This window comes from Oryzias latipes, chromosome 12 (genome assembly GCF_002234675.1).
Source record: "Oryzias latipes chromosome 12, ASM223467v1".
NCBI lineage: Eukaryota > Metazoa > Chordata > Actinopteri > Beloniformes > Adrianichthyidae > Oryzias > Oryzias latipes.
This window is the reverse complement of record NC_019870.2, coordinates 23,462,292-23,476,134: the sequence shown is the minus strand read 5'-3', so window position 1 is coordinate 23,476,134 and position 13,843 is coordinate 23,462,292. Positions and strand designations below refer to the sequence as shown.

The 13,843-nt window shown below is 39.8% G+C and overlaps 1 protein-coding gene across 2 annotated transcripts in view; it reads left to right on the top strand.

Annotated features, from left to right (window-relative positions):
- Nucleotides 1-11,860, top strand: part of LOC101154965 (leucine-rich repeat transmembrane neuronal protein 4-like) — a 130,285-nt gene extending 118,425 nt beyond the window's left edge. Inside the window, exon 3 of one of the 2 annotated variants that reach the window (XR_002291376.2) lies at nt 10,552-10,626. Coding sequence is in view for 1 of the 2 variants with exons in the window: in XM_011482003.3 (XP_011480305.1) it covers nt 10,552-10,617 (66 nt within the window). In the remaining variant the exon portion in view is untranslated. Of the gene's footprint in view, nt 1-10,551 lie in introns of both variants that reach the window. The other variant, XM_011482003.3, reaches the window with a different exon arrangement.
- The last annotated feature ends 1,983 nt before the right edge of the window (nt 11,861-13,843 follow it).

Sequence of the window (13,843 nt, the reverse complement as noted above, 5' to 3'; positions counted from 1 at the left end):
CACAAAAAGCAACCAGCTTGAACCGAAAGCTCATTTTTCCAAAAAGTTCATCCAAGCCACAACAGAACAAACCTAAGCTGAAATGTTTTTCTGCAACCCCACAGCAATGCCTCATGGTCTGTACCTGCAACTTGGCACCCTGCACGTGCGAACAACACTAATTTAACTAGAACCTTCTGCAGAAAAAAAACAAGGCCGTACCTTGTCACCATGTTTTGCTGTATTTGTGTAGCTTTAAAACTAGTTATTGTGAAAAAAGGCAGAACAAGTTAGAGTAGTATTTTTTTTACAGGTATCTACAACACAAACACAATACAAAGCTAAAAAAAATTAAACAGAAAGGGCAGCAAATCCAAACACTCAAAGTAAGATGTTCGGGTGATTAGGATATAAAATTATGTTGAGGATGGTCTCTATATGTTAGTTGCACATAATATGTCTTCAACGACACATGATGTGTTGCAGTCATGTGTTGTTTTAACTGTCGCCCCCACAAAGAAACATTGACGTATGCAAGCACACACACGTACACACCATTTCTTAATCCTGTCTATGAGATGTGTTGCGATACATCTCATATACATCTCATTCATTTGGATGTGTCAAAACTTTTGGTCTGTACTGTATCTAAGTGTGTAATAATTTGTCCATGTGTGTATTTTCACAGTTTATCTGATGTAATCCAGAACTACATAAATCCAGAAGTTTGACATTCTGGTACCATACAATCATCTTAAAAATGTTCCTGTCAAATCTGAAAAACAACTTCAATTCAGTAATTCCCTGTACCTATTTTATCAGTATTATCCTTTTTCTTTTTCTCTATGTTTTCTACCACATTTCTTCATATTTTCAGCCACAAACTGGTGCATCTTGACATTAAGAATATGTTTTAGTCTTCCAACAACATAGTTTGAAAATATATCACTTGGAACAGCTGTTAACTTATGCTGATCTTCTGTACTTGCCTAACTTGGATAAATGTTGCCTGTGGCTATGACTTAGGAGACTGATGACAGCAGTGCAACATAAGCCAAGTCATGTCTAACAGTTAAGAGGTCGTCTTGCTGAAATCTGTAAGAGTTGACGACGGATGCAGAGTTTTTATTCTGTCAGCAACCAGCAGCATTGGTCAAAGCTTTAAATATTATGTGGGTATTTTGTCGCTTTGTGGCTTGTTTGTGGATATTGACTTTGACAACTAAAATGGAGTTGTGCTGATTTCTAAGGGTAAAAAGCAATCCTCGCCACAGCATCATAAGTTCTTCAGTAACAAGTAAATGACAGCCCTCGTGGGAGTAAAAGACCCTTGACCATTAAATTTGCCAAGTTTATCCTTGGCACTTGCTGCTTGTCATAACTCCCACACGTTGGATATGGCCAAGTTGCTGCTACAAAAAAAGCTCTTTGCTATTTAAATGTAACAGAAGTTCTTATAGTGTGTCACTGGGGAGCGAGGGGCTGAGACTGCAGCTAGGACTTGTGGAGACTTGGGACAAAAACATTCATTCACAGCATGTGAATATAAGGAGAACTGTTTTCCTGCAAGTGTCTCAAAGCAATTCAAAGCCAAACGGTTGCTAAGTGAAGTGATCAGAATTCATTGATACTTCCTGCCTTATGAGAAAAGTCTTGCTTAGTTGTCCATGTGAGTGTTTCAAGATCTGTGATTAAAAAAAATATTGATGCATTACAACATCCAAAAACATGCTTCATAGGTTAATTGTTTACTCTAAATTGCCTCTAAGTGTGAATGTGAGTGTGCATGGGTGTGTGACTTGTGTCCTTGCAAGAGACTGGCGACAGTAGCGGTTTTAGGCACGGGCCATACGGGCGATCGCCCGGGGCGGAAAAATGACGGAGGGGCGGCGCCAGCGGCTTAGCTCTTGTAAAAAAATTTATTCACCACTATTGGTTTACTTATATCACAGAGTTTGTAACAGCCTGAAACCTGGCGGCGCCCCCGCCCCGCAGCTGCGCTCTCTCCTGTCTTTGAGAAGTAGACGCAAAATGTGTGTGAGAAGGAGAAGGGAGGGGGCGCGGGGTGAAGGGTGCAGGCTGAGACAACGAGGCGAGCACGGAGCGCAAAACGCATGCGCAAACCTGGCTGGATCTTCTTCCAGGGGGGCAACGGTCGCGGGCCGCGGCTCAGTGCTTGATGAAAAAACAAAAATAAAATTGCGCCGCCATGTAGCGAATTGGCGCCCCTGGGATGCAGCTGCACGCGCACCTGCAGGAAATGTTTGACGAACGGGGGGGGGTATAAAAAATAGGTATAAAAAATCATGCTTTTTTGGTTATTTTTGTGTGAAATGCCCAAATAAAAAATGGGAAAACAAAAAAAAATTCTTCACTTAGATGACAGTTGGTTTAGTCGACAGACTTGATACCTATGTCAGGACATTTATGCTAAATGCAAAAACATCTGAAATATGGAGAAAAAAGGTCAAAGGTGGTGCCCAATTTAGAAAGAAAAGAGAAGAAGAGGAGAAAAGAGACAAAGAAAAAGGTATTATCGCATAGCTAGATGCACGTTTTCTAAATTCGAATGCTACCTGCCCTACAACAACAACAACGTTGCAGAGGAAAAATCTCTTGTTTGGTCTATCATGACCACAACTGAAGTAGGCCCAAATATTGCAAATAACGTCATTTTTAAGATATTTATTCTTAAATGTTTGCTCTGCCTTAACTTGTAACATTAGTTATGATTCGTGTGTCTGTCTGCTCTGCTGTAACACAAAGTTTTTGTTGTGTTTTATTGTTGTATATTAGTTCATAATGTTAAATAAGCTGTGATGGTAGCATGCTGCTGCTGCTGCTGCTGCTGCTGCTGTTAGCTTTTCAAAACTCCAGTTGATCAAGTCATACCTGAGATCACCAATGTCTCAGGAGCAACTCACTAACCTGCTGTTGTTAGTATCAATCATTCAGGGGGGGAGCAGATTTCATATGATGACGTTATTGACAAGCTTACATCAGGAAGGCCACAAAGGTTAGGTTTTAAGGCCTGTTCACACCGGGACGAATTTCGCCGGCGATTTTCGCCGACGTTTAACGCCTCGTGACTAAACAAAGGGCACCAATGAGAGTGTGCACACCGAGGCGAAAAAACGGCAAGCGTCAAAAAAAAAAAAACGCCTCGGGTTCGTTTTTTTTTTTCGACGTGTCGCGTCGAAATCTATTCGACCAATGAGAATGGCGCTTTTGCACACGTGTCTGGAGCTTCTGAAGTTACAGTAAAACACAACTTGGGGGCGCTCAAACACAAAACTGCCTTGCTGAGCACACATACCAGCGAAGAAATTAGACGCCAAGTAGCGTCTACACTGCCGCGAAGAAATAATGACGGACATTCTTAAATATCCCCTTACCAAGTACCAGTTGGAGCTACTGATGCTTGAAATATTCATGTTTTCTTTGTATGATTCTGACAAGCGCGTAAATACTTGCTCTCTTCTTCTGAGTGAAAAGCGACTTTAAGAATCGTAAAGTTGCGCAGCGCCACCTTGTGTACAGGAGTATTTCTGTTTACATTAAGCGCCATCTAATGTCAGGGAAGGAAATGCACGTTCGCTCGGCTCATCGTCAGCGAAAATCGCCTGGGTGTGAACACAAAAGACGTGGCGAAAAACGCTGGTGAATAACGCCTGGCGAATATTCGTCCCGGTGTGTACGGGCCTTTAGTTAGTGTTTTCTGTTCTTAGTGCTGCAGTTACATTTATTCTAGTGTATTATTAGTGTGATTTGTATTTTATAATATTTATTTCAGATTATTTGTGTTTGATTAAATATTTCCTAACTGTATTTTCAGTTACAATAAATGGACAAAGTGACTCTATGGGGGGGGGGGGGGGGGGCAGAGGAGGGTCTCGCCCGGGGAGTAATTCAGGGTAGAACCGCCACTGACTGGCAACCTGTCCAGGACGTCCCCCGCCTTCCAACATAAGTGGCCGGGATAGGCTCCGGCTGCCCCGAGACCCCAAAAAGACAAAACGGGTTCAGAAGATGAATGAATATAACATTCATCCATTTTCTAAACTAACTTAATCCTGTTCAGGGTCACAGCAGGCAGCTCTAATAGCTTAAAGTCTATATCAATGCAACCACACGATCTGCTGGCTTTTCATGGTGTTCCTTTTACTGACTGTGGCTTAAGCCTGCATTTGACATGCTGGGGCTGCAGGAGGCTCCTCCCAGATCCTTGGCACACTGACAGCATAGATTGTAAAAGTTCAAAGGCAGAAATGTCAACATGGCACAGCAGTACCTCCTACCTGAAATTTGACTCCATCTCTGGAGATAGTATACATTTTTAGTTTAGGATGCAAATGCCATAAATTAGAGATGCACAATGTGTCTGCTTGATAATCCAATTTGAGTGGAATGTGAAGGTAGAGGTGCACATTCTTTTTAAATAGATTTGACTAACGTTACATGGTGGGAAATTTCAGTTTTGACAGACAGATAACCCAACTGAAAGTTACTCTACTGGACAAAATATGTTTGTATATAATTGTATATAACTGTCAATAGAAAGATAAATTAGAAAGATTAATGTATCTTTAGGTTCATTTGATAAATTGCAGTTTTCGAAAGAGTTTTAGAAAGAGTTTTTGAAAAAGTATAGTTGTGGAGTACAGTGTTCCTTTATGTGTAAGTTCCTAAAACTAACCTACCATAGGTTGAAATCCGCACATTTGGATTTCAGAAGTTTCAAGGCTGTAAAATTCCTCACTACAAAATGTATAGACTTCTCAGACAGACCTGTACATTTTCACACTTTTCTCTCCTCTCTAAAATCTCACAGTTCAAACCTTTGTAACCTTTATAGAAAAATACCATATATCTGCCAATAGTCGCTGGTCTCTAATTGACGCCGATCTCCAATAAACCCCGTTTCTAACAGGTGCTTGTGACTTTATGACAGTGTTCTAATGCTCTCTCCTACCCATGATTTTTTTTTCCTTCCTACACCTACTGTGCACGTGTTCAAATTGTGATGGATCAGAAGCAAAATACAAACCAGCAGTTTGAAAAAGGTCTGTGTAAACAAAGGAACGCTGGAATTTCAAGGTAGGGTTACTGCTACCCCAACAGTCCCGCCCAGAACTCAGAGACCAATTTTACAATGAACACCTGCTGCTCTGCAGAAAATATGTCTAAGAAAACGACACAGGCTTTTTTAATTTTTGTTCATGCTCTTTCAGCATTACTTCAAACAAATGCCTGCCAGTCAGTGGTTTCCCTTTGGCTCTTACAAGTGTTTCCGTCTAAGGATGGATTTCTTTGAAGTTATAAAAAAGTCTTAGTTGCCTGTTTTTACAAGTAAGAGTAAAAAAAATATAACAGAAGAAATACAAAACTGGATGTATTTGGTAGAATATCTTGTTTCAGTCTAAAATCTAACACGTGGAAATCTCATTCAAGTTCAGACTCTTTTTCTCAACATTTTATAATTAATATTGTGGCTATATAACTTTCTAAACATGGATATATTGCCATAAATATACCTGGAACATGGTCACAGAGTTCGATTTAGCGAAATATCAAAGTCATGACAAAACCAGATGTATAAAAATATCAAGTCAGCGTTAAAGGGCTGTTCAGTGCTCATGTTCTGGAAAATTCCTGTCAGCATTCCTTAAAAGACAGATGTCTTATGTGGTGAGGCGTGTCAGCAAGACCTGTAATGTGGATGACAGAAATTCTTTGGGTAAAATGTCAATATAATGACACAATGACAAGCAACAGACAAAACGAAGCATGGATCAGCCTTATGCAACAACATGAAAACTGGCTTTTTGTTGAGAAATAATAAGAAAGGTAAATACTGTGGACTTTTGAGCCTATGACAACCAGGCAGGTTGTCCTGTGACCACTGTCAAACAACAAAGCTCTCCTGCCTCCACTTAGGAAAACATAGGAAGAGCATCTCTTGAATACAGATGGAAGAGATGTAACTGGAATGAGGTTCTGGCTGCAACAGCATCAATGCATTTGGCTGCGCGCTGGGATTATTCTGCACAGTGTATAAAATTTAAGATGATAAGTGGGGAAATATATAAAAAATGCAGTAGGCCTATGTGGGATAACATAGAGAAATCTTAAAATGACTTATTGCGGTTTGCCTAACAGCTTATTATTTTGATGCTACTGTGGAAAAAATGCTATGGCTATTTTTACCCATCACCTGATGGGGGAATTTAACTGAGACTCTTGGTCTCAGTTTCAAAGAAACATATCTTAATAGTTCAATTTCTGCGGTGCCACCTCCTCGTGTCTCATTTCCTCCTTCTTTTGTTCTCTCTTTCTCTTCTGCTGCATCCCAATCTTCGAAATGATCAAATTCACCAAACAGGTTAAAGAAAACCATAAAATCCCTCATGTGTTTTCTACTGGCTTGTTGTGATAAACTGTGGGATAACATATGTCAACTTGTTCTGAGTTTCTGCTGTTTCGGTTACCAATTGGCATTTAGGCCAACACAGTAATATAGAACACTCAGGCAATGTGACCAGAACGTCTTTTCTAGGTATGCATTATTACTGTAAATTATCACTATTTATATAATGTCCGGGTGAATACTCGATTCCGATTCACTGCAGGGTGTGGATTAAAAAGTGATATACCACAATGATATTCCCCAACTAAAAAGAAGTTCTGGTCACAAAGCCCGTTTCACAGAAGCAACTGTTGAGGCTTCCGCGTTGTCCATTAATTTCTGATAATGGACACTTCGTTGGACATTATCCCTTACTTATTTCACACCCTGCAGCCAATCCGAATCAAGTATTCACCCGGATACTTGATGGACCAGGGTATAATAAAATTTAAATCAAATATCTGCTTGGAGCGGGCTTCTCTGAATTTCGAAAACAAATGAGGCTAAAGCAACAAAAAGTCAGGCCAGCACCGCTTTAAAACACATTTGAAATATCATTAACTTTGAACACCTGTGCCAATTTTATTTCACCTTCTGCCGTGTCATAAATAGCGTAGTTTAAAGGTTATACCAAAAACCAAAAAAAGAAAACAAATGAATGTTTTATGGCAAAAAAGTGCACCTGCCTCTTTCAGTGCGGGTATCAATGCTTGTTGCTCTTCTGTGACAGGATAATGTCAAACCTTTGCACTAATTTGCAACAACATTTAAACAAGCTCTGTGTCAGCTGTGGGAAAGCCGTGACATTTAAAGGTCTCGTGCTATTCACCTGCCATCTCTACTTATTTGCTCTGTGGGGTGAATCAAATCTGCTGTGTGATAGAAAAGCTTGTCAGATCAGCTTTACTCCACAGTGACAATGTAAATGTGGGATTAAGATTAAACACATTGATCCAATGTTGCCTTGAATAATTTTTAATTGATTTATCAAAAAAAAAATCCCAAACCTTGATCGAAATGATTAGGGTAAAAATACATATATATTCATTGTTTTGATTGCTTTTAAAGATTCTATTGTTTGCCAAAAAAATTGAAAATCTTTAAATGTAAAGCTGTACATTTTCTACCACAGAAAAAGCAGTGACCACACGTAATAAAAATAAAATGATGAGCGAACAGGCGCTTCATAATAACCATAACAATAATAAAAGCACGTTGAGGGGATCATCTCGTATATTACGGAGCTACCACTGATATGTGTGTGGCAGCTCGGTTTGTTTACAGTGAAACTCATTTCCTCTGCCGGTATTTTAGAAAGTACTGCGCATGTCCAAATGATTTATTCCAACTAAAAGTGCGGGGCATATAAAGTAAACATTTGTTATAATCGGAAAAGGTTTTTCTGGGCCCATGTACACGGTTGCATTCTATTTTGATTTTTGATCCAATGAAGATATTTTGCACATGTAACCGCGGCTACTGAACCCCTCATTGCTCCAGGTGGTTATAGGTTGACTCCACTGTTCAGCAGCCACCAGTGTGTAAATGTGTGTGTGCATGGGTCAATGGTATTGTGACTGTTAAACTCTTTGCACCTTCTAAGAAGGTACTTAAATACTATAAGTACCTCCCCCCCCCCCCTTTTACATTTATCTTATCTGCCAGTCACATTATTTTACAAAGCAGTGGAAATGGGTTTGTTGGTGTTCACTTAAGCTCCTTATCAGCTCTAAACTGTACTTCACAGTCTTGCTTTACGGTGGTTTTTATAGTGTTTACATCTTGTGCTGTTCCATGCTGTGCCGTACTTTGCTCAAGGCTGTAGGTCCAACTGTGCTGACTAGGGCTGGATTACCAGACTCCAGGCCTCTGATAGGCCATAGAGAGACATCACAAAAATGTCTGTTCTTTGTAATCTGGAGAACTACAAATCTGAATATTTTCCCTCCAAAACTGAAACAGTATAGAGCTGCCTGGAGCCTTCTTTTTTTCCGTAATGGATTATAAATAAACGCAGGCCGGAGCAGCTAGGTCCATGTTTATATTATTCGCCTAGTTTCACCGCCGTATTGAAAGCACCACTTCTGTTTCGATTTTCTCCATTATTGTGATTGCACGCATTAAAAACCATGGAACTGCCACTGTGTTTTGGGTTGCCTTACTACAAAAAGTCAGCTTTGAGGCTTGATTTCTTCAAAACCAAAATTCACTAGTAATGGGGCATCTGGCAGTGTGCAAAGTCAAATTGCATATTTGAGAACTGGCTACAGACATGTGTGTGACAATAAATGATAATCACAAAAATAAAAAAGATAAGTGACATGTTTTTGCCATGATAGTTAAGGGTGTATTATAATTTTAGTCTTTTTCTTTTTGACAAATTTTAATGGCTCTAAACAATATCTGAGAACTTTGACAACTTTTCTACTAAATAGACAACTCTAGACAAACATGAGTTTTGGTGCAGCTTGAGCTGAATAGACAATGAATACTGTAGACCATGAAGTCCTTCTTGTCATAGAAAAATGTGTGGAATTATCAGGTTCGGTCTACAGTTGAGTTGGATTTTATCCTGAGGACAATGTTGTTTCCATTGGCGATCATAAATCTGATCGAGTCATCGTGTGCCTCTAATCATTTTAATTGGGTTCCTTTAGGGTTCAATTCTTGGACCTCCGCTGTTTAATGCACACTGCCTCCGGTTCTCATCAAGGATTCGAATAATGTTTCACATCACAGTTCTGTATGACATTCAACTTTCTCTGTCACCATAATCCACTGGCCTCTCTCTGCTGATGCTTGGAGCTATCAAGCTCCTGCATGCCGTCCAACTCCTTCACTGGAAAAAATGTCTGTCTCAAAACTGGTTAAAATATAGGATATAATATGTTTCCCTTTTAATACAATATTACTTCTTGAAAGTAGCTATAAACACCCATACTTTGGTATATTGCTTTGGTTCTTAGAATCGTTTTTATCGTTTGATAATTTAAGTTTAATCGTTTACTTAGTGAGACGATGTGTTTTGCAGTTAACAATAACACAGCAGAAAAAAAAGAAAAGAAAAGCATTGATACATCCAGAGATGTTAATTTAATCAATAGTCAAGTCAGTTTTTGAAGCTATTTCAATCAATAGCAACACTTAGACAAAAAGAAATTTTAAGTGGGTCACCCCTTCATCACCTGCAGGCCAGACCACTGTAACATCTGTCTACTTAAAAAATAAATTAAAAAAAGACCGCTTGAAGGCTGCAGCTCAGTCGGAAACCTGCTGGTAGGGTTTTAATCTGGACCTGAGGAACTGATCACATCATGATGACTTTTGAGTGTAGAATTAATCTGCTGGTTTAGCCCAATGGTGTGATAATCAAATATTCATCAGATCTACTTTAGGGTGCACTCCTGGGAAAGCTGTGAAATCTACAGGTAACATTCAGCTGGCAGAACATTGAATCCCAGCAAAACAGGATAAAGTGGATTTCAGCTACTATGCTGAACACAAATAAAACCAGCTTTGTAATGAGCTCAGATGTTCCCCAACTACTTTTTTCTATTGTTGGTGTAACCCTTGTGCTAACCAAGGCACTTTAACGTTGGGAGTTGGGTCATCTAGACCCACTAGACAGTGCGCTGAACCTTTTTTTTTCAATGATTTGTGATCTTAACTAGTGTCCATGGATTACATGAAATCTTTCCACCTTTATCCACCTTTGTCATGCTAGGAATAACACATCAATGTAAGGGTGGGGTCACCTAAGATAGCACAAGGGTTAATGCTTTCAAAGCTTTACGTGTGTCTCTGTAAAGCCCTTTATACAGTCTCTGTGTATCAAATGTGCTGTACAAATAAAGCTGCCTTGCCTTTTCCTTGTTATTTTTCATAAAAAGTATCTTTGACTAAGCTGCTTTCTCTTGTTTTTCTATGATATAAAAGTAATGCTCCTCCACTGCAGTCCCTAAAAACAACTTGGGATTTTATCACGTGCCTAATTGCTTCCCCTAATTTGCTTTACTTGCACTGTCACACAGCCACATTGAACTCGTGTAAAATCACTCAGCTCTTTGATTAACTTCTCACTGTAACAACCACCTCTGTAACTTTTACTCTTCAGCTGTTAAATACCATTAACATCTTTCTATCTGTTTTTTTTTTCTATCTTGCAGAATGAATACACGTGTCCACGCCCTTTACCTGGTGCTTGGCTGGGAGATGTGCACACTATCCACTAACTCTCAAAGACAAAGCGTGTTGGATTGTGCATGGACCATACTGAAACAGGGAAAAGGGCAATGAAGCCCATGAGGACCCAACCATTTAAATTCAAAGACACATTGGAGTTGCACTCCATGGAAGCAAAGACAACAATGGACCAATGCAGGATGATGATCATTTTTCTTTTTCTTCTGATTTCCTAATGGTTTTTTTTTGGTTTTGGTCTGTACTCCACTGCTTTCCTACATCCCATCATGCTCGGTTACAATGCAACTTCCGGCAGTGACAGTTTTTTACAATATGCAGTCCCACTGACTGAAGACCAACAATGCCTTGGAAAAGGACTTATAAGAATTAAAAGCCGATTACAAAATATCACAGGAACATTTTCTAAGACTTGAAAAGGAAATGGATCCCTGGGAACAAGGCGTTGTACAAATGTGTAAAAGCACTGAATCATTGATGGAACTGCCAAGGACGTGTATCCCTGCCTGCTCTGCGGTTATAGCTGTTTAAAATATGAAGATGGTTTGCATATTTTGAGTTCATCTAAAGCATCATTCTGTAACCTTTCAATGCTGTTTTTTTATGAAGGATGAACTACACAAGTCGCAGGAATCATCCAATGGAATATTGTTTCAGGCAAACTAACCCCCCCCCATGCCGACCAATGAATTTTGTGAAGTTTTTAGATGTCACTTTGCTTTTCTTGTAGAATATTTTTAAGTGTTTCTGACAATACTCAAATTTTGATGTGGTTGAGACGTAAATGAAAGGGGGCGGAGACTCAAGACAATGGAAAAGTGTTTCTTATGTTTTTATTTCTGTGATATTAATGTTCCTTCTGAAGAAAAAGTGTTTCTGTAACTTTCAGCACCAAATACCAAAGAGCCTATAGATATTCTCGGCTTTTGGCTCATCCAAACATCGTACATAAAGAATCCAGGATTAATTTTGTTCTGAGAAACCCATGACAGACCAGAGGGAGCCTGGACTTCTCCATCCAGCAGTGCTCTTTGCCAGAACAGCTTCTTTCTGTGTAAAGTGTCTGTCCTTGTGATCTTGCAATGGCGGGAAAGTCTTGTCTGAATGCTTACTCTGGGCACTACTTTACATTGTAAAACATTTGTCAAAGACATGCTTCACTTTCCTACCCTCCAAAACCCCAGCCTGTTCCTGCCCCCACCTCCCCAGCAAAGACTGCAAATGTGTGGCTCTGCGTGTGCTTGTGTTAGTTTGTGAATCCAACGGACCCCCCCCCCCCCCCCCCCCCCCCCCCCCCCCCCCCCCCCCCCCCGGGTTGTGGTTTGTTTGTTTGAACATTTAAAAACCAATCTTTCTACACGAGAAAACGCAACCTTTTTTATTGTAAATTCTCGCTTTTCCCTCATGGATTTCTTGGTAGGCCTATTTAATAAGCAGCTGTACTCTTTGTTCACTTTAAACAGTATGTTTTTTTAATAAAAATGATGACTCAGACAGTGAGCAATATGAATTGGTCTAATAAACTATTCATTAATTACGTTTTTGTCTTGTGACTTTGTGCGTGCACTCTCTGATGCCCTCTGTCCCAAGTCTGGCAGAAATCTGTCGGATTCCCTCCAGATCCGCCATGACAGGGCTGTCACATCATCATTAGCCTCATTAATTTAGAGAGCAGAACATTGATCTCTGTTCAACCGTTCTGTTCATGTTGACACTCTCTGCAGGAATCACCAGTCTTCTAATTATGCTTCCTACGTGGTGTGTTGCACATATCAAGAGGGGGCCATGCTTAGTCGATACCCTGCATGTCAGCTGTTCTCAGAACACGTCAAGCTGTCAGCTCCGGGGTCCAGATGGTCAATCAACACGGCCATCACTACAGTGTTTTTCATACACTGTTCCTCACCTATGTCCCTTCCCGACTTTGTTTCTCCCTCTGTGATCTTCCTCTCTGCTTGGTCTCCAACTCTCCGTTTGGGTTTTTTCACATCATAACGACATTTCCTTTGCCTGGTCTTAGGTCTGTCTCCATGCTATATCCCCACTCGTTCTTAAAGGGTGGTTTACTGTGACCTGGAGGAGATTTTAATCCTCTTTCTTTCCGGGCCACAGATGGCTGCTGTTTTATATCCAGCTGCCTGTGAAATACATTTTTGAAAGGACATGCGACTCAGCTGCTTTAAAGAAACTTTTGGCTTAGGGAACCTAAAAAAAAAAGAAAATATCGGACTTTCTCTGTATTAGGGTTGCAAATGGTTATTGTGAAACTATTGGATAGAGAGATCACACGTCTTTTGTGATTTAGTTCCAAGTGCTTCTATACTGGTGCAATAGATAGTACAGTTAAGTTACACAAAAACAAATGCAAAGGGTGTCAAAAATAAGAAAAATCTTAAAGTGCCACTCTGTGATGGCTGCCTACGCTGCCACACCATCAGGGCAGTAACCTCCTGCACCACACCCTACATATATCTGTTCACTTTATTTGTTTGCATATACTTTTAGATTTCTTTTTCAAAAATAACACACATTTGATCATAAAGTTTATCAACATGTTTCACTTTACTTTATTATAATTTGCTTTATTAATTTGATGTTATGCTTTGAGTCACCAGTGCTAAAGGGAACCATTGCTGCTGCTGCTGCCATCTGCTGCTGGAACCATCAAGTCACAACAATCAACAACATCAACATCAACAGACACAACAATGCATGCCAGTCAGCAGAGGCCTTATATTCAGCAGGCAGCTAATTGGACTGAACCATCACCCAGTGGACACGGAACTCTTTTTGTGTTTCTTTACTTTAGTTTCCATTTTGATGGTCCTTAGTTTCATTCATTGTGTATGTTAATTTATCACATGTTGGGCATTAGTTTAGTTTGTTCTCTGTGGTTTGTCTTAGTCTCTTTAAGTTCCCCCTTGTGTGTCTAGTTGGTTTGATCAGCCACTATATATGTTCCCTTGTGTTTCCAATTAGGGAGGTCAGTTTGATTAAGTTTGTTTGTTCAGTTGTCCTCTGTTACATTTAAAAGCTTGAGTTAATTTTGTTGCTTTGACCTCTTTTAAGGGCCCATTTTTGCCCATTAACACATTTTGAAAATTAAATTTCAATATTTTTGATTAAATTGTTTGCTGTCCTTGCCTTCTACTGCTCGGTCCACCACACACTCCAATCATCTTCTGATCTAATTTCAAAGTCTTCCCAGTGGTCTTTGAAACCACGATTAAGCCATTTTTTGCTAAAATCCCAAAAAAT